At 41.8% G+C, this 21,944-nt stretch overlaps 1 protein-coding gene across 4 annotated transcripts in view; it reads left to right on the top strand.

Moving 5' to 3' along the window:
• Positions 1–308: 308 nt before the first annotated feature.
• Positions 309–21,944, top strand: part of LOC129851070 (cadherin-4-like) — a 450,252-nt gene continuing 428,616 nt past the window's right edge. For all 4 annotated transcript variants that reach the window (XM_055917262.1, XM_055917261.1, XM_055917259.1 and 1 more), the window contains exons 1-2: positions 309–585; positions 1,555–1,666. In XM_055917262.1, the coding sequence (XP_055773237.1) occupies positions 529–585; positions 1,555–1,666 (169 nt within the window). In that variant the 5' untranslated portion in view covers positions 309–528. The remainder of the gene's footprint in view (positions 586–1,554; positions 1,667–21,944) is intronic.

Genomic DNA, 21,944 nt, shown 5'->3' with positions numbered 1-21,944 from the left:
AGATCAAGAGAATAGGAGGTAACTGAGGTGTGAAACAGACTCCCACGTGGTGATGGACACATGAAAGTATAAGGGTCGACGGTTTCACTCAAAGTGTGCCAGTTTCAAGTAAGAATAATATAGCCTTTTACGAAACACTATTCTTTGTTACACAGTACGTGGACATCTCGTCCTTGTACAAATGTAGCCTTCAACTTCCCTATAAACGAATCAAGTTATAATTAATCAAATGACAAAAATGGTCAAGCTTTTAGTGACAACACAGTGCATTCTGTGCGGTAGGAGGGGTTCTAGTGACGTTGGCACCCAATAAGTGCGCTGGATCCTTGGTACAGAGCAGCATCGGCATCGCTCTCATCACAGCCGCAGTTTTGCGCTAGACAAGTCAGAACAGTTTCTCACACGTAGCTTCTTATTGCACTCACAACTTTGCATCTAAGAAGAGAGCTCCGGGAATTAATACCATTTATTCGAGGAAGGCGAGTCGGTCAAAACGCTGTCCCTTGATCTTACAGCGCTCTGGCAAAGATGAATTTTGTATCGGTTGTTATACTGACGTGCACCTTACTTGTGGGAACATCTTTGGTAAGATATATTTATTTTAGAAATACGGTGGAAGTAGCCTACTGCACTGCTGTGCCTGCTTGGCATGCACGAGCTTTTGCAGCGCTTTGCATGTGGTGCTGAATTGTGGTCAGCGACTTTTCCTTACAGTAACATGCTGCGTTTAAAGAGCGTATAATGTCGTGATAATTTCAGACGATACTTCAAAATGATTTTGTAGTCACCACTCATTTCGGGTTTGGTCACAAAAAAGCTACATTCCTGTTGAATGACAGGTGCCTGAATAAACCAACCAACTATTCATTTTGAGTCCATTTTCTAATCATTTACTTTAGCCTACTGAACTGCAGTAGCCTATTAGTGAGTTATAGCATTGCAGAGCATGCCGAAGCCTTTGGTTTCATAAACTGTATAGTAGGCTATAGGAGGCTACGAACTTCATGCACGTTTACGGACTGCCATATTCCCTTTGATGAAATCACCACTAGCCTATTGCTAGCATGTTAGAGCCTCGACATGATATCAAATTCACTATATCTCATCATTTGATTTAATTGAAATTGAAAAAGGGATAAGATTTTTTTCTGAAATAGTCTACTCATGCCTGAAGTAAACATATTCATTTGTCTCCTGGATAGTATCTTTGTTTTTGTGGTAGAATAAACAAATGTGACATTTTGAATAGATTGTTTATTTTTACTACACATTAGTAAGGCTATGAACATGATCTGAGTATTTTTTTGTTGCCCATCATTATCATATACAACACTTTAAAAAGGTCACCACTGGTATCTGGTGTTTGTGATTCCATTGTAAATAATGTCATCCATTTAAACAGCAAGTGGTGGACTGAAGTAAATCAGCAACATCAGTCTCTAGTCTGTCTGTCGAATGTTCAATATCAGTTTCAAAGCCTGCAAGATCATCCTGTGACCCTCTGGCCACAAGTCAATTTTCCAATGCTTATAGGCTGTCTTTTTTTCTACCCAGGGGACCAAGGCAGGCCAACCTCCTACACCCACATGCAGACCAGGCTTCTCTGAGAGCTTCTACACTGTGTTTGTCTCGAGGGATCTACTGCGAGGCCAGAGCATTCTCAAAGGTAAGCACTGTGGCTGTGGAGACCCTGGATCTCATTTATTGACTGGTGTTTCCCCCTCTTCTCCGGAGATACATTCCAACCAGAGGGTGATTGAGTGTGTGTGTGGGAGGAAATATATTATGGTATGCGGTATTCCATCATGACTTAAGAAGGTCAGTGCACACACTGGTAGAACAACGCAGATCTGGTGGAACACGCAGAACAATCATCCATGTGTTGATGCATTTAAAGTTGGATGGAATTTATACTGTGTTTTGAATCTACATGATAATTGTGTCTGATTTGATAAGAGGCTCTTTTTGAAATATAAAAATATATTCGTATCACATGAACTGCATTTTCAAGCCAACATAAAAGTGTTCCCATTGAACAGATTGAATTTCTCCTTTCATAAAGGATCACTTAAACAGCAGACTTACCAAAGCAGGCTCATTTAAATCACAAATCTATCTCCTTTCTGTGTTTGCTTCTGGAAGCTCACAGCTTTAATTTTATTCCCTGTATTCAATGTAATACATTTTCCATTTTATTCTCTCTATTTTTCAGAGGAATTCAATTCTCTTTTCATGCACTCCATTTCTTTTCAGCGCATCACATATATTGTGAGGTTCCTCTCCAGCAACGTAGAATTTGTAGAGCTTGGCTCATATGTTTGTCTTGAAGTCGCTTGTAAAATTGCGTGAACAAACCTCACTGGCAGATTATTTTATCATTCTTGTATAATTGATCATTCTATTTGCATGCATTGCATATTCATCTTAGAATAGTACATTTTACTTTGATTCAATTAAAACATCCTGGTTAGGTGTAGTACAGTAAGAGCTTTATGAACTCAGCAGGCTTTAGGGATGAGGGCAGGGTTAAGGTACTCCTAAAACAGACCTTATCCCCTATGACTCTTCACAGTGGCTCAACACTACAGAAAGATGAGCACCACTTTCCCCTGACACTTATCCTTTCTGCAGGCTATTTATTGTTGTTGATTGAAACTTTATTTTCTAGGTGGAAACAATGCTCTTGTTTTAATGTTTGTTGTGACATGTCACCTGCTTTAAACAAAAGCAATTTAATTATTGCGGAGGTTATTTAGGAGGCAGACAAGGACATCACATCCTGTCAATACTATGCCTGGAGGCTTGGGGTTGAAGGGACCTGCCTGTCTGGAAATTGGCTGAGGTGTCCACAGTGACCCATGCCAAAAACAATGTTGACAGAATCTGATGCATTTGGACAGGTACGACATAGAGGGCCATGGTGTTTGTGTGGTGTGTGTGAGAGTGTGTGCGTGTGTGTGTTTGAGAGAGAATCACTGCTGCCTGCACCTTTCAACAAAAATCCTACACCACTCCAGTTCTAGATCATTTTGATTATTTGGTCTATATTGTACAGCATCCATTGCTTCGATACCAATATTAACTCTGTATCCTCTCACTCTGTTGCTCCGGGAACGCCAATCTTTGTGCCATGCTGTCCTCCCTACTGGCCACTCATGAATATCGGCTGGAGGAGCTAAATTCCTCCTGCTATGATTAATGCACCGCGGCTGGCCTGACTGAGGGTTTGTTTTCTCCATGACACAAGGCAACAGGGAAAAATGGAGGAGTACTAACAATTCTGTGTACAGTATGTAACCCAGAACTTTCAAGAAAATTAATTGGTGAGTTAGAGAAGAGGGAGGGGCTGAGGTGCTACATTTGTATGGTTGCTGGACAATTGAAGCTATAGTAGTGATAGGCCCAGCATCCCAGCATCCCAGCCAGGTGCAGCCTGACATTGGCTTCTATGCTGTTCGCTGGACAGTAAACCTCAGCCATTTCATGTTATAATCCCACACCATTCATCCAGTCTTTAAGGTGGTGGGGAGGAAGAGCTGTTAGGCAATGTTTGTCATATTGACTGTTTGGATGGAGTGTGGGTGGATGTTAGACCATAGCCTAATGGCACTTTTATCTTGTTAGCACCAACCTCAGTGCCTTTTCACATCGCTGGCCTTAGTGGGTAGGTGCTTGTACACCCACATCTGTTGAGTTTACATAAAAATGTTTATGGATGCAAAGATGATCATTATGTTCTCCCAACAATATAGTGATGACAGTACTGTTCTAGCTGGGATTATCCAGTCACAGCTCCTCCTTCCAAATATATCCCTATAAGTTATTAAACAGGTTTTTATTGGTTTAATGGTAACACTAAATACCTTTTATTGTTTATCATCACATACATTTATTGGCTGCCCTAAGTTTAACAGAGTGAATTAACACATGCTTCTATGGATCTGATTGTCTTTGTATGGGAAGAGTTGGAGATGATATGGCAGTGTGCCGAGAGGCATGGCGCTCATTCCATACAGATCCCTGCTGTGGCCAGATAAGCCATGAAAAGAGATATTCCGGTGATTGCACATCACAGTGTAAACCATCACCTCAGTCTAAGAGCCGGAACAGACACCTAGGAACGTAGGCAGGGAGGAGGGGCAGAGTACAAAATAAATTGATTTGAACTGCAGTTCCTTCAGAGTTGTGGCCCTTAAAGTCACTGTCAGTACATATTCAAAAAAACATCTGTGATGAGTTTCATCCCTCGCCCTTCACCATCCACCACCATCCAAAAGCAACAGAATTTATCTCCTGTACCACGGGGGAGTTGGTTGAGTGCAAATTTTGGTTTTCTGTTATGGCTAAATGTGTCAATCAAAGGTACAATGTAACTTTAAACTGAATAGTAATGTTGCTTTGGGATGCTTTTGATTCTCTCTAAAGTAATGGAATCCAGGCACCTAATAAAAGTATACAACATAGAGGTTCAGGAGGGAAATAATACAATGACAACTTGGTCTTCAGGGTGACAGTACCACAAGTGAAGTGTCAGTTTTGTGGACAAGTGAATCTTTCATTGATGCTTTTGCTTTGTGAACTGCAAAACATACTTCAATCCATTTTCAAACAGAATGGACTTGTTTTGATGTCTAAACTTTATGTATTTTTTCTTTGTATCTTCAATTAATCTGAACCCTCACTGCCCTATCTGGTGAGAAACATAGGATTTGATCCCTCCCTTTTTTTCTTACGTGTGTTACCTCTACCCTTCTTGCTTTTTTTTGCATTTTTTTCACTCCCCTCATTTTCTTTCAATATTTGCTCTTTGCAGTCCAGCAGAAGATAAACAGGTGGTTTGACGACTTCTCCTGAATTTACTCTTTGTTAGATGTCGATAGACACTATCAGTATTACAACTCATTCATATTATTGGGAGTTAGGCAAAATGTGTTTACAGTTGAAGTCGGGAAGTTTACATACACCTTAGCCAAATACATTTAAACTCAGTTTTCACAATTCCTGACATTTAATCCTAGTAAAAGTTCCCTGTCTTAGGTCAGTTAGGATCACCACTTTATTTTAAGAATGTGAAATGTCAGAATAATAGTAGAGGGAATGATTTATTTCAGCTTTTATTTCTTTCATCACATTCCCAGTGGGTCAGAAGTTTACATACACTCAATTAGTATTTGGTAGCATTGCCTTTAAATTGTTTAACTTGTGCTTTAACCCCCCGTGCTTCACCTTTGGGATGGTGTTCTTCAGCTTGCAAGCCTTCCCCTTTTTCCTCCAAACATAACAATGGTCATTATGGACAAACAGTTCTATTTTTGTTTCATCAGACCAGAGGACATTTCTCCAAAAAGTACGATCTTTGTCACCATGTGCAGTTGCAAACCGTAGTTGTCACGTTCCTGACCTTATTTCCTTTGTTTAGTCTTGTTTAGTTGGTCAGGACGTGAGCTGGGTGGGCATTCTATGTTATGTGTTTCTATGTTGGGTTGTCAACTAGCCTGATATGGTTCTCAATCAGGGGCAGGTGTTTTACGTTTCCTCTGATTGAGAACCATATTAAGGTAGGCTGTTCTCACTGTTTGTTTGTGGGTGATTGTTGCCGTGTCTGTGTTTGTGCGCCACACGGTACTGTTTTCGTTCGTTCGTTTGTTCACGTCGTTTATTTGTTTTGTATTTTGTCAAGTGTGTTTTTCGTCTTCGTTGCTTTATTAAAAGATATGTATTCAACCCACGCTGCGTTTTGGTCCGATCCATGCTCCTCTTCAGGCGAGGAGGAAGACGAACGTTACAGTAGTCTGGCTTTTTTATGGCGGTTTTGGAGCAATGGCTTCTTCCTTGCTGAGTGGCCTTTCAGGTTATGCCGATATAGGACTCGTTTTACTGTGGATACAGATACTTTTGTGCCTGTTTCCTCCAGCATTTTCACAAGGTCCTTTGCTGTTGTTCTGGGATTGATTTGCACTTTTCGAACCAAAGTACGTTCATCTCCAGGAGACAAAACGCGGACTCCTTCCTGAGCGATATGACGGCTATGTGGCCCCATGGTGTTTATACTTGCGTACTATTGTTTGTACAGATGAACGTGGTACCTTCAGGCGTTTGGAAATTGCTCCCAAGGATGAACCAGACTTGTGGAGGTCTACATTTTTTTTCTGAGGTCTTGTCTGATTTCTTTTAATTTTCCCATGATGTCAAAACCAAAGCCAAAGTGAAGCTTCTAAAGCCATGACATAATTTTCTGGAATTTTCCAAGCTGTTTAATGGCAAAGTCAACTTAGTGTATGTAAACTTCTGACCATCTGGAATTGTGATACAGTGATTTATAAGTGCAATAATCTGTCTGTAAACAATTGCTGTAGAAATTACTTGTGTCATGCACAAAGTAGATGTCCTAACCGACTTGCCAAAACTATAGTTTGTTAACAGGAAATTTGTGGAGTGGTTGAAAAACAAGTTTTAATGATTCCAACCTAAGTGTATGCAAACTTCCGACTTCAACTGTATATTAACTTTACCATAAACCAGATGCCTTCAACTGTCAACCCACAACTTTAGAAGTGGCTTATGTGAAATGACACGTGTTCCCAATCAGACAACATTTAAAAATATCTGACAAAGTAATATCTTGGTTAAAACAGCCTGTCTGGTGTCTACTCTGCTTGACAGAACCTCAGACACCTCGCCTAGCTTCACTCCAAGTCAGGAAGCGCTGCTCTCATAAGTATGTCCAAACCCAGGGAAAGGGATTATGATTTCAGATGTTTGATAAGCAGGATACCATTTTCCCTGTCTCTCTTGTCCTCCGGAGAGCCTTTCATCTCTCCACACAGGACACAGAGTCTGTGGTGAGCTGATAGAATACAAGTAGTGAAGATGAGCTACATCGTTTCTCTTTATCTCCTCTTCCCTTCACACACAACACGAAGAATGGCCCTATATCCCTCAAAGCCCCTAGAACATGACATCCACCGCCAGCCCATTCCATTACCCCAGCCACCCAAGATACATAAGGTACAGTAAAATGCTTTCCATTTAATGTCGGTCGTCCCCCGCTATAGTGGTTGAGGTACTGCAAAGTGTTGTTGGAAGGATAGCTAACTTTCAGCAGAAATAGTGGCTGTTGTCACGAGAACTATATTCCAAAAATTATACAGTGACTAGTGCGATTCTTCTTGCGAATCACCATAGTCATATATGGAATTCGTCACTGCTCTGTAGTGTATGAATGATAAAATGATAGATTCAAAATCAATCTGTGTACGACTGCCAATCTTTTTCTCAGTAGATTAACCTGATGAGAATAGAGGGCGCTATTCACACTATGGGGGAAAAACGTGCCCAATTTAAACGGCCTCGTACTCTATTCTTGCTCGTACAATATGCATATTATTATTACTATTGGATAGAAAACACTCTCTAGTTTCTAAAACCGTTTGAATTTTGTCTGTGAGTAAAACAGAACTCACTTGGCAGCACACTTTCTGACCAGGAAGTGGAAAGTCTGAAAATTATGCTCTGTTCAAGGGCCTGCCTATAAATGGGCATGACACGTATGAGTATACATGCACGTCATACACCTTCCCCTAGATGTCAAGAGGATGTGAGAGAAAAAAATGAAGTGTTTATCTTGGTCTGAGGTGGAATACAGTATATCACAAAAGTGAGTACACCCCTCACATTTTTGTAAATATTTGAGTATATCTTTTCATGTGACAACACTGAAGAAATGACACTTTGCTTCAATGTAAAGTAGTGAGTGTACAGCTCGTATAACAGTGTAAATTTGCTGTCCCCTCAAAATAACTCAACACACAGCCATTAATGTTTAAACCGCTGGCAACAAAAGTGAGTACACCCCTAAGTGAAAATGTCCAAATTGGGCCCAAAGTGTCAATATTTTGTGTGGCCACCATCATTTTCCAGGACTGCCTTAACCCTCTTGGGCATGGAGTTCACCAGAGCTTCACAGGTTGCCACTGGAGTCCTCTTCCACTCCTCCATGACGACATCACGGAGCTGGTGGATGTTAGAGACCTTGCACTCATCCACCTTCCATTTGAGGATGCCCCACATATGCTCAATAGGGTTTAGGTCTGGAGACATGCTTGGCCAGTCCATCACCTTTACCCTCAGCTTCTTTAGCAAGGCAGTGGTTGTCTCGTAGGTGTGTTTGGGGTCGTTATCATGTTGGAATACTGCTCTGCGGCCCAGTCTCCGAAAGCAGGGGATCATGCTCTGCTTCAGTATGTCACAGTACATGTTGGCATTCATGTTTCCCTCAATGAACTGTAGCTCCCCAGTGCCGGCAGCACTCATGCAGCCCCAGACCATGACACTCCCACCACCATGCTTGACTGTAGGCAAGACACACTTGTCTTTGTACTCCTCACCTGGTTGCCGCCACACACGCTTGACACCATCTGAACCAAATAAGTTTATCTTGGTCTCATCAGACCACAGGACATGGTTCCAGTAATCCATGTCCTTAGTCTGCTTGTCTTCAGCAAACTGTTTGCGGGCTTTCTTGTGCATCATCTTTAGAAGAGGCTTCCTTCTGGGACGACAGCCATGCAGACCAATTTGATGCAGTATACGGCGTATGGTCTGAGCACTGACAGGCTGACCCCCCACCCCTTCAACCTCTGCAGCAATGCTGGCAGCACTCATACGTCTATTTCCCAAAGACAACCTCTGGATATGACGCTGAGCACGTGCACTCAACTTCTTTGGTCGACCATGGCGAGGCCTGTTCTGAGTGGAACCTGTCCAGTTAAACCGCTGTATGGTCTTGGCCACCATGCTGCAGCTCAGTTTCAGGGTCTTGGCAATCTTCTTATAGCCCAGGCCATCTTTATGTAGAGCAACAATTCTTTTTTTCAGATCCTCAGAGAGTTCTTTGCCATGAGGTGCCATGTTGAACTTCCAGTGACCAGTCAGTATGAGGGAGTGTGAGAGCGATGACACCAAATTTAACACACCTGCTACCCATTCACACCTGAGACCTTGTAACACTAACAAGTCACATGACACCGGGGAGGGAAAATGGCTAATTGGGCCCAATTTGGACATTTTCACTTAGGGGTGTACTCACTTTTGTTGCCAGCGGTTTAGACATTAATGGCTGTGTGTTGAGTTATTTTGAGGGGACAGCAAATGTACACTGTTATACAAGCTATACACTCACTACTTTACATTGAAGCAAAGTGTCATTTCTTCAGTGTTGTCACATGAAAAGATATACTCAAATATTTACAAAAATGTGAGGGGTGTACTCACTTTTGTGATATACTGTATATCCTCTTGGCAAGACGAGTCATCAATTTCCTGTTTTCTGGAGAGCGCGCAGATGGACCTGGAATTGCCTTTTGAAATGCCGTCATTATAGGCGACTACTATCTCCGGCTTTGATTTTATTTGATACATGTCACAATATCATCGTAAAGTATGTTTTTTCAATATAGTTTTATTAGATTTTTGAAATTTATTCGGGACGTTAGGCGTGTTGCGTTGTGTGCCTTTTTTCAGAAAGGAGAGCTTCGCGCCACTTGGCCAGTGTGCTTGCTAGTTCAAGAGGGAAAAACGATGTTCTAAATCCAAACAACGACTGTTCTGGACAAAGGACCCCTTGTCCAACATTCTGATGGAAGATCACCAAAAGTAAGAAACATTTTATGATGCTATTTCATATATCTGTCGAACTGTATACTAGTAGTTTTGCGCCCCGGTTTTGGCCACTCTCTCGCTATAACATAAGCCTTATGTCGTAATGAAGATATTTTTAGAATTCTAACACTGCGATTGCATTAAGAACTAGTGTTACTATCATTTCCTATACAACATGTATTTTTTTGTAATGTTTATGAATAGCTATTTGGTCAGAATAGGTGAGAGTCTAATAGAAATATCCGCACATTCTGGGAAAAAGAAGCTACATTAGCATAATGGATAACCACTGATTTCAGCTCTAAATATGCACATTTTCGAACAAAACATAAGTGTATGTATAACCTGATGTTATAGGACTGTCATCTGAGGAAGGTTTATGAAGGTTAGTGAAAATGTATATCTTTTGCTGGTTTATTCGCTAACGCTAACGTGCCTATTGCTATCGCTAACGTGCCTTGATGAATGAATGCGGTTGTGTGTAGGCTATTGTAGTAAGCTAATATATAGATAAATTGTGTTTTCGCTGTAAAACACTTAAAAAATCTGAAATATTGTCTGGATTCACAAGATGCTTGTCTCTCATTTGCTGTACACGATGCATTTTTCAGAAATGTTTTATGATGAGTATTTAGGTATTCCACGTTGGTCTCTATAATTACTCTGGCTGCTTCGGTGCTATTTTTGACGGTAGCTGTGATGGTAGCTGCAATGTACAACTGATTTATACCTCAAATATGTACATTTTTCGAACAAAACATAGATTTATTGTGTAACATGTTATAAGACTGTCATCTGATGAAGTTGTTTCTTGGTTGGTTCTTGGTTGGTTAGGTTGGCTTTGTGCATGCTACCTGTGCTGTGAAAAATGTCTGTCCTTCTTTGTATTTGGTGGTGAGCTAACATAAATATACGTGCTGTTTTCGCTGTAAAACATTTAAAAAATCGGACATGTTGACTGGATTCACAAGATGTGTATCTTTTATTTGCTGTATTGGACTTGTTAATGTGTGAAAGTTAAATATTTCCCCAATTTTTTTTTTGAATTTCGCGCTCTGCCTTTTCAGTGGAATGTGGGAGGAGTTCCGCTAGCTGGGGCTAGACAGAACGCTGGGGCTAGACAGGTTAAAAAAAACATGAATCGATTGCTCAGTTCAGCAGATAGTAGTTGCTCTAAAATACAGAAGCCTCTATTCTCTGTAGGGTTGCAAAGCTAACAGTAATTTACCGGTATCTTCAGTAATTTTGGTAATTTGGCCTAAACAGAAAATATATGGCAATCTATCGTAACTCTGGCAATTTATACTTGAATAACTTGTATAAAAAATATATTTGATTATTTAGGATAATGTTTTGCCGCTTTGGCATTCCATTTTTTTATTTAAAAAGCATCTAAAAATCAATGAATTATTTAATATATTTTACATGTGATAGTCACACAGAGGGCCAGAGATACACTACATGACCAGAAGTATGTAGACACCTGCTCGTCGAACATCTCATTCCTAAATCATGGGTATCAATATGGAGTTGGTCCCTCCTTTGCTGCTATAACAGCCTCTACTCTAGATGTTAGAACATTTCTGTGAGGACTTGCTTCCATTCAGCCACAAGACCATTAGTGAAGTTGGGGACTGATGTTGAGCGATTAGGCATGGCTCACAGTCGGCGTTCCAATTCATCCAAAAGGTGTTGAATTGGGTTGAGGTCAGGGCTCTGTGCAGGCCATTCAAGTTCTTCCACACCAATCTCGATAAACCATTTCTGTATGGACCTTGCTTTGTGCACGGGGGCATTGTCATGCTGAAACAGAAAAATGCCTACCTCAAACTGTTGCCACAAAGTTGGAAGCACAGAATCGTTATGTATGCTGTAGCATTAAGATTTCCCTTCACTGGAACTAAGGGTCTTAGCCCGAACCAGGAAAAACAGCCCCAGACCATTATTCTTCCTCCACCAAACTTGACATTTGGCACTATGCCTTCAAGCAGGTAGCGTTCTCCTGGCATCCGCTAAATCCAGATTCGTTGGACTGCCAGATGGTGAAGTGTGATTCATCACTCCAGAGGATGGGTTTCCACTGCTCCAGAGTACAATGACGGCGAGTTTTACACCACTCTAGCTGATGCTTGGCATTGCGCATGGTGATCTTAGGCTTGTGTGCAGCTGCTCGGCCATGGAAATCCATTTCTTGAAACTCCCGATTAAACAGTTATTGTGCTGACGTTTATTCCAGAAGCAGTTTGCAACTCAGTAGTGAGTGTTGCAACCGAGGACAGACGATTCTTAAAAAAAAAAAAAAAAAAAACTTTTTTTTTATCCTCAATGTACACATGTTTGCAAATTTTATTTAAAAAAATATAAAAAATGAATATCACATTTACATAAGTATTCAGACCCTTTATTCAGTACTTTGTTGAAGCACCTTTGGCAGCCTTGAGTCTTCTTGGGTATGACACTACACGTTTCTCTCATTCATCTCTGCAGATCCTCTAAAGCTCTGTCAGGTTGGATGGGGAGCGTTGCTGCACAGCTATTTTCAGGTCTCTCCAGAGATGTTAGATCGGTTCAAGTCCGGGCTCTGGCTGGGCCACTCAAGGGCATTCAGAGAATTCTCCTGAAGCCACTCTTGTACTGTACTTTGCTCTGTCCATCTTTCCCTTGATCCTAACTAATCTCCCAGTCCCTGCAGCTGAAAAACAATCCCACATGATGCTGCCACCACCACGCTTCACTGTAGGGATGGTGCCAGGTTTCCTCCAGACGTGATGCTTGGCATTTAGGCCAAAAAATTCAATCTTGGTTTCATCAGACCAAAGAATCCTTTAGGTTCCTTTTGACAAACTCCAAACGGGCTGTCATTCGCCTTTTACTGAGGAGTGGCTTCCGTCTGGCCACTCTACCATAAAGGCCTGATTGGTGGAGTGCTGCAGAGATGGTTGTCCTTCTGGAAGGTTATCCCATCTCCGCAGAGGACCTCTTGAGCTCTGTCAGTGACCATCGGGTTCTTGGTCACCTCCCTGACCAAGGCTCTTCTCCCCCAATTGCTCAATTTGGCTGGGCGGCCAGCTCTATGAAGAGTCTTGGTGGTTCCAAACTTCTTCCATTTAAGAATGATGGAGGCCACTGTGTTTTTGGGACCTTCAATGCTGCAGAAATGTTTTGGTACCCTTCCCTAGATCTGTGCCTCGACACAGTACTGTCTCGGAGCTCTACGGACAATTCCTTCGACCTCATGACTTGGTTTTTGCTCTGATATGCACTGTCAACTGTGGGACCTTATATAGACAAGTGTATGCCTTTCCAAATCATGTCCAATCAATTTAATTTACCACAGGTGGAGAGATGTTTCTCCAATCAAGTTGTAGAAACATTTCAAGGATGACCAATGGAAACAGGATGCACCTGAGCTCAATTTCGAGTCTCATAGCAAAGGGTCTGAATACCTATGTAAATAAAGTATCTGTTTTTTATTTTTTATAAATTTCAAAACATTTCTAAAACCCTGTTTTCACTTTGTCATTATGGTGTATTGTGTCTAGATTGATGAGGGAAAAAGGATTTAATCAATTTTAGAATAAGGATGTAACGTAACAAAATGTCGAAAAAGGGAATGGTTCTGAATACTTTCCGAATGCACTGTATACAGTGTAAATACAGACACCTGTGATAATCTATAGTACCCAAAAGGGCCACTTGATGTCTTGTGATAGATTACATAAAATTCTTGAAAGATACCAAAATTCTGATAGCTTACTGGTAAACGTCAAAAGCTTCAAGTAATATACCCTCCCTTTACTACCCTTATTCTCTGGGTTTTCCCATCACTTACAAGCAGATTAAAGTTAAGAGTATGTTTCGACCCAACTACTCTCCAGTCATATAGCTAGGTCAGCAGGAACTTTAGCTGAAGAGTAGAAAAGTGTTGCTTTGTTTCATCATGGACTCTTGCTGCAATCCATTTCCAAGCCCTGTGCCTCAGTAGTCGACCAGGGAAGGTTCTGCAATAGATCTACATGTATATAAAATTAGTAGAAAAGCCAAAGGTGTCCCAAAATCTGACCTTCAGAATGATATTATCAGATGTTAGATAAGAAAGGAAAAGGAAAGGGAGAGAGCACATAATATGTTCTTCTCAACATAGTCCCAGCCAGGATATTCATTTTTGGGGACAGACGTGGTTGAAGTTCACTGGTTTAGTGTGCGATACAGCATAGAGTGGGAATTTCTGTTAAAACGCTATGGAAAAGCAACCAATGTCAAGGATAGTTGCACACAGCCATATAATCCCCACGTAACCCCTGGTCTCTTCCAGAGAGAGCCATTTGTGCAGTTTGCATCATTAATCAATATATTTTCTTAATCAGCCACCCTCTTAATCAATATGCTTTAGTGCATTACATTTTCGTGCTCTCTAATGATTCGAGACCCTGATAAGGGTATTTTGTTGTTACACAAACAACTGATTTTCCTTGTAGGAATCCTCACTTTCACCTCTTAACTGTATGTGTAAACCGACATCAACCAGTTCATTACCAAGGCTTTCCCCCTCCCCTAAGCCCCAGGATTTACATGCATCTGAATACAAATTAGGGTTTTGTGTTCAAGTGAGGTTTAGCTGACTTTATACGATTCATTCACTTATCTTATTTGGTTGGATCTTTCCTATAGTTAGATTTGTTAGGTTATTAAGTGGATTATGATTTAAATTTTTAATAGGAGCAACACATTAAGTAGTACTAGAAGTCTACCATCATAACCCAGCATAATACAAGGTGAAATGTGTATCCTGGGAGCCTGTTGCTTGAGATACCTCTTGAAAAAACATTTGGATTATGTTTTACGCTCACTTTCACCTTTTATAGCAGTAGTCTTTCAATGATACTTATTTGCATGGTTTGAGTATCCTCTCAAGCTTTGAGATTAAATATGACAACAAATGAAATCTGCATGCTTTTCTTCTTGTCTTCCTCCCACCTACCTGCGTGATTGTGCCAGTGTGTTAACCCTGACCTCTCTCAGCTGCAGCCTTCATGGTTACAAGCCCTCTGGTAGTGCTTTAATTACTGTGTGGAGTGGATTAGTTCTGTAGGTCCGTCTCAGCCTGGGGGAGGAGGGATGTGATTCAGCCCAAAGTGGCTCCATTCACTCACCTCCTCTCCTCAAGAAAACAGGGAGGGGAGGGGGAGGAGGAGGGATGAAGATGACAAAGTAGTGGGCTTTGTTGGTATTCATGAGGAAATGCTGTTTTCCTTTGCCAAACAGAAATAGTGTTTATTCTCGAACACAAATACCATGGACTACATACAGTACATGGCTCATTTATGAAAGCTTTTCCCTCTGTCGTTTCTCTACATCATCACAATGTTCCAATGTGCATTAGTTTGACTCACTCACTATGGTGCTATAGATGCATAGTGCATACTGTCTGTGTATGTTATCACATATTATGATTCTAAAATATGCTAGCATCTGTACATTCATGTAAACTTTTTTTTTTTTTTGGAGAGCTACATCTGTTCAATGAGTAATGGTCAAAATATATGCCCTCCTACATACATGTCAGTCAGCCCGTCCATTTAGTATATAGGCACATCATCATCCTCGTCATTACTCACCAGGAATAATCATTGTCTGAAGCAGTTAGTCTGAATGACGTTGTTACATTAAGGAGCTTATGAACCGTGGTGTAAAGTACTTAAGTAACAATACTTAAGTACTACTTAAGTAGTTTTTTGGAGTATCTGTACTTTACTATTTATATTTTTGACAACTTTTACTTTTACTCCAACTACATTCCTAAAGCAAATAATGTACTTTTAACTCGTTACATTTTCCATGACACCCAAAAGTAGTCATTACATTTTGAATGCTTAGTAGGATATGAAAATGGTCTAATTCACGTACTTGTCAAGAGAACATCCCTGGTCATCCTTACTGCCTCTGATCTGGCAGACTCACTAAACACAAATGCTTTGTTTGTAAATTATGTCTCTGACTGTTGAAGTGTGTCCCTGGCTAAATTAGAAAAAAAACAAGAAAATTGTGCTGTCTGGGATGCTTAATATAAGGAATTTATATATTTTACTTTTGATACTTAGTAGTATTTTACTGTGTGACTTTCACCTCTACTTGAGTCATTTTCTTTTAAGGTATCTTTACTTTTACTCAAGTATGACAATTGGGTACTTTTTCCACCCCTGCTTATGGATTGGGACCATTTCACTTCTCATCACGCTTCTTCCATCCTTATCTTTTCCCTCTCTTCCTCTTACTTCCTCTCTCCTGAGTCAGGGACTTTAGGCGGCGTCTCACTTCATCGATGAGTTATAGTGAAGCATTTTAACCTTGTGCTGCCACTTTACCCCCAGGTTCCCCAACATTCATATCCCAAGTCACCATCACTGGAAGAGCTGAAAAACATAGTACAATAGAAGTGATTTACGCCATGGTGCGCTCAACTTCTATATTCCTCAAAGCCGCAGCTACACACATCTCTAGGGCCACTGTGTACTGTAGGCTACATCTATTTTTGTAACCACAGGGTTTGTATCTTCATAATTAAAAGGCTTCACTGTGTGCTTTAAAGTCGAACATCACAGAGGTCCCTAGCCACAGAAATAGCTGTGTTTAGTTTATTGTTTTCTCATTCAACCATGTTCTTCTGTAACTCTAGTCATGGTATTTATGTTCCTATGTTGCTATGCTCTTATCTCTTTCATTTTTTTGTTTGTTCTCCCAAATCCTGGCAATCAGACTGTATACTGTGATTGTTGGTGTACAGTATAACTGACTGTGTGTGTCTGTGTGTTTTATGTTATGTCTGTTTTGGTGTGTTTGTTATGTGTGTCTGTGTGTTTCCCAGCTAGCACAGTTGGTTCCTTGGAAGTTGTGGGAACATGCATTTTTTGATTTCCCATTGGTTCTGGGAACAAAGCCACAAGTTTCCTGACTGTTTTTTTAAACAACAATTTCACTTGTTCTGTGGACATTCATTTTTAGGTTGCAGGGAGGTTCTGATAACGTTTTACTGGGGAAGTTTTATTAACATTATGAGAATGGCACTAATTTGAAGGGAAATAAATAACGTTCTGAGAACAATCTCTAAATTTTGAGAATGTTTTGAACGAAATGTAAGGGTTATTTGGAGGTTTTTTAATAACTTCCTTAAAACTGTCACTGGGTGTTTCAATAAGACTTTTAATAACACTGCTAGGTTAGCTGTTTTGAACTCCAAGCACAGATAGGACACATGGAAAATAATTTGCTTAGGCATTAATCATGCAAACACATTTTTTATTATTATTGTGGAATGGCATTTTAGTCTATTCAAACATCCCACGTTTCAAATTAAACAAGCACACATTAAGATCAGGTGTAGCCAATTAGGAGCGGGGCCAACACACCTTAACGAGACAGAGGATAGAGAGAGCTTTGTTGACTCTGAGAACGGAATGGAATGTATGTTTTTCTTTATAACATTCTTAGAACGTTTCTAACGTTTTATTGTATTTTTTAAGGACAGCTTTCTTAATGTTTTGAGAACATGACTTTAAATAGAACCATGAGGAAACCTGCAGAAATCGTTATGACGAAGTACTGAAATTCCCACAGAAGAACGTTGTTTCTTAATGTTCTTGGAACAATTTGAGAACATGACTTTAAAAAGAACCATGAGGAAACAAGTAGGAAACATTATGCTGAAATATTTGTCACGATCGTCTTGAGGACAATGAGTTGACCAAGGCGCAGCGTGTGAAAAATACATCTTCTTTTATTTGGAAGACAAAAACAAAACAAACAGACGACCGTGAAGCTATAAAAGACTAAGTGCTAACATGCAACATAGACATAGAAAATTACCCACAAAAGCCTACTGCCTATGGCTGCCTTAAATATGGCTCCCAATCAGAGACAATGAATGACAGCTGTCTCTGATTGAGAACCATTCAGGCAACCATAGACATACCTAGACACCTACACTCAAACACAAACCCATCTACTCTACCTAAACCCCCTATACCATACAACCACCCAAGACGAGACAAAAACACACAAACATCCCCCCTGTCACACCCTGACCTAACCAAACTATTACAGAAAACAAAGATAACAAAGGCCAGGGCGTGACAATATTCTAATTCCCACAGAAGAATGTTGTTTCTTAACGTTCTCTAAACTATTTGAAAACATTCCCAATGTCAAACCAGTTGTAAAACATTCCTAGAACATTACCAAAATTGAAATGAAATGTAACCATGGTTGAAGTTTTAGGAAACATTCTGTTAAAGTAATGAAAATACCAAGAAAATATTATTATTTTTTGTCAATGAGCTGAGATGTTCCAAAAACCAACCAACTATCCTGCACCATTAACAGAACGTTGTGGGAAAGTTGTATGCAAAATAACCATAGAACAGCCACGCTCTCAGAACGTTATGCGCTAACGTTAGCTGGGTTGTTTGTACGTCTGTCATGGTGTTTATCTGTAGTGTTAAATAACTTTTCTACTATAGCCTGGGGTCTGTGGTGGGGTGGCTGAGTAACATAAGCCACAGGATGAGGAGGCACTGCTCCACCCAGAGGGTGATTATTTTAAGTGCAGAAATTAAAGGATTACAAGCCAGCCAAGTAATCCAGCTGTCAATCTCATGGCTCGTTACCAAGAGCGAGGGGGGGAGATATTGATTGATTGATTGATTGATTTGGTGGCTTTTCTGTGTGGGCTTTGAGATTACCTTATTAAGCTTTTACTTCCTGGGCTTTGGCGTGGGAGAAAGAAATCACAAGCTTGTCAATCAAACAGCAAACCTGTTTCAGGGTCCTTTGCAATTCCCATATTAATTAACACCAATGATTAGTTAATTTAATTGAAGTTGCCTCGAGCTGTATTTTGCTTTCCAGCAGTATGAGTCCATGAAAGTACAGTAATTATATAAAACACTTCAAAATGGAACATAGATCTATCTACCTGTTAAAAGCATAATTGACAAAAATGTACTTTTCTTCAAGCGTGTTTTTTTTTTAAACAATGTTATTATGGTAAACCTGCAGGTTCAGGAAGATGTAGCTCATTGGTATAATGCTCACTACACTATGACTGGGCTTTACGATACGAGATGGCTGATGCCAATTTAGAGACACAATCATTTCCAATGATTTCTCTTTGCTAGATCAATACTGCATGCAAACCAGTGATGGGGGGGGTAAAAATCGATACAGTTACATATCAGGATATTATTTTTGACGATATATGGTATTGTATCGTTTTGACAATATCGCTGTAACGGCAGCCTTCCCTCTCTTCACGAGAAGAGAGGGTGTAACAGGGATCGGACCAACACGCAGCGTAGCCAGTGCTCAACATGTTTAATGAAACGATAAACATTTACATTTATATTTACGTAATTTAGCAGACGCTCTTATCCAGAGCGACTTACAAATTGGTGCATTCACCTTATGACATCCAGTGGAACAGCCACTTTACAATAGTGCATCTAAATCTTTTAAGGGGGGGGGGGGGGGTCAGAAGGATTGCTTTATCCTATCCTAGGTATTCCTTAAAGAGGTGGGGTGTCAGGTGTCTCCGGAAGGTGGTGATTGACTCCGCTGTCCTGGCGTCGTGAGGGAGTTTGTTCCACCATTGGGGTGCCAGAGCAGCGAACAGTTTTGACTGGGCTGAGCGGGAACTGTACTTCCTCAGTGGTAGGGAGGCGAGCAGGCCAGAGGTGGATGAACGCAGTGCCCTTGTTTGGGTGTAGGGCCTGATCAGAGCCTGAAGGTACTGAGGTGCCGTTCCCCTCACAGCTCCGTAGGCAAGAACCATGGTCTTGTAGCGGATGCGAGCTTCAACTGGAAGCCAGTGGAGAGAGCGGAGGAGCGGGGTGACGTGAGAGAACTTGGGAAGGTTGAACACCAGACGGGCTGCGGCGTTCTGGATTAGTTGTAGAGGTTTAATGGCACAGGCAGGGAGCCCAGCCAACAGCGAGTTGCAGTAATCCAGACGGGAGATGACAAGTGCCTGGATTAGGACCTGCGCCGCTTCCTGTGTGAGGCAGGGTCGTACTCTGTGGATATTGTAGAGCATGAACCTACAGGAACGAGCCACCGCCTTGATGTTAGTTGAGAACGACAGGGTGTTGTCCAGGATCACGCCAAGGTTCTTAGCGCTCTGGGAGGAGGACACAATGGAGTTGTCAACCGTGATGGCGAGATCATGGAACGGGCAGTCCTTCCCCGGGAGGAAGAGCAGCTCCGTCTTGCCGAGGTTCAGCTTGAGGTGGTGATCCGTCATCCACACTGATATGTCTGCCAGACATGCAGAGATGCGATTCGCCACCTGGTCATCAGAAGGGGGAAAGGAAGATTAATTGTGTGTCGTCTGCATAGCAATGATAGGAGAGACCATGTGAGGTTATGACAGAGCCAAGTGACTTGGTGCATAGCGAGAATAGGAGAGGGCCTAGAACAGAGCCCTGGGGGACACCAGTGGTGAGAGCGCGTGGTGAGGAGACAGATTCTCGCCACGCCACCTGGTAGGAGCGACCTGTCAGGTAGGACGCAATCCAAGCGTGGGCCGCGCCGGAGATGCCCAACTCGGAGAGGGTGGAGAGGAGGATCTGATGGTTCACAGTATCGAAGGCAGCCGATAGGTCTAGAAGGATGAGAGCAGAGGAGAGAGAGTTAGCTTTAGCAGTGCGGAGCGCCTCCGTGATACAGAGAAGAGCAGTCTCAGTTGAATGACTAGTCTTGAAACCTGACTGATTTGGATCAAGAAGGTCATTCTGAGAGAGATAGCAGGAGAGCTGACCAAGGACGGCACGTTCAAGAGTTTGAGAGAAAAGAAAGAAGGGATACTGGTCTGTAGTTGTTGACATCGGAGGGATCGAGTGTAGGTTTTTTCAGAAGGGGTGCAACTCTCACTCTCTTGAAGACGGAAGGGACGTAGCCAGCGGTCAAGGATGAGTTGATGAGCGAGGTGAGGTAAGGGAGAAGATCTCCGGAAATGGTCTGGAGAAGAGAGGAGGGGATAGGGTCAAGCGGGCAGGTTGTTGGGCGGCCGGCCGTCACAAGACGCGAGATTTCATCTGGAGAGAGAGGGGAGAAAGAGGTCAGAGTACAGGGTAGGGCAGTGTGAGCAGAACCAGCGGTGTCGTTTGACTTAGCAAACGAGGATCGGATGTCGTCGACCTTCTTTTCAAAATGGTTGACGAAGTCATCTGCAGAGAGGGAGAGGGGGGGGGGATTCAGGAGGGAGGAGAAGGTGGCAAAGAGCTTTCTAGGGTTAGAGGCAGATGCTTGGAATTTAGAGTGGTAGAAAGTGGCTTTAGCAGCAGAGACAGAAGAGGAAAATGTAGAGAGGAGGGAGTGAAAGGATGCCAGGTCCGCAGGGAGGCGAGTTTTCCTCCATTTCCGCTCGGCTGCCCCGGAGCCCTGTTCTGTGAGCTCGCAATGAGTCGTCGAGCCACGGAGCGGGAAGGGAGGACCGAGCCGGCCTGGAGGATAGGGGACATAGAGAGTCAAAGGATGCAGAAAGGGAGGAGAGGAGGGTTGAGGAGGCAGAATCAGGAGATAGGTTGGAGACGGTTTGAGCAGAGGGAAGAGATGATAGGATGGAAGAGGAGAGAGTAGCGGTAAAACAGTGAACACGATACAAAATGTGGCAAACCGACACAGTCCTAGCTGGTGCAGAGAAAACACAAAGACAGGAAACAACCACCCACAAACCCCAAAACAAAACAAGCCACCTATATATGATTCCCAATCAGAGACAACACAAAACACCTGCCTCTGATTGAGAACCATATTAGGCCAAACATAGAAACAGACAAATTAGACACACAACATCGAATGCCCACCCAGCTCACGTCCTGACCAACACTAAAACAAGCAAAACACACAAGAACTATGGTCAGAACGTGACAATCGCAATAATATTTTTGCGCTAGTTGGCTGTACGTTGTACCCAAACTCCATTATTTTTCATTCATAGTTTGTTCTCCATCTTCTTTTTAAATAGGGAGACCATTTTTTTTCAGCACTTATTTCCAAATGGCTCCCTCTTGTCATTCTGCAGCAGACATAGAATAAGCAATATGTTTGGAAAATCACATCACAATAAAATCACAGTATCGGATCGAAATACATACAAAAGTGTACAACACATTAGGAACACCTTTCTGAGTTGTTGCACCCACTTTTTCCCCCAGAACAGCCTCAATTCGGGGCCCATTCGGGGTATAAACTCTACAAGGTGTCGAAAGCGTTCCACAGGAATACGGGCC

The sequence above is a fragment of the Salvelinus fontinalis genome, chromosome 3 (assembly GCF_029448725.1).
Source record: "Salvelinus fontinalis isolate EN_2023a chromosome 3, ASM2944872v1, whole genome shotgun sequence".
In the NCBI taxonomy this organism is placed as follows: domain Eukaryota; kingdom Metazoa; phylum Chordata; class Actinopteri; order Salmoniformes; family Salmonidae; genus Salvelinus; species Salvelinus fontinalis.
This window is presented reverse-complemented; position numbering and strand designations above follow the sequence as displayed.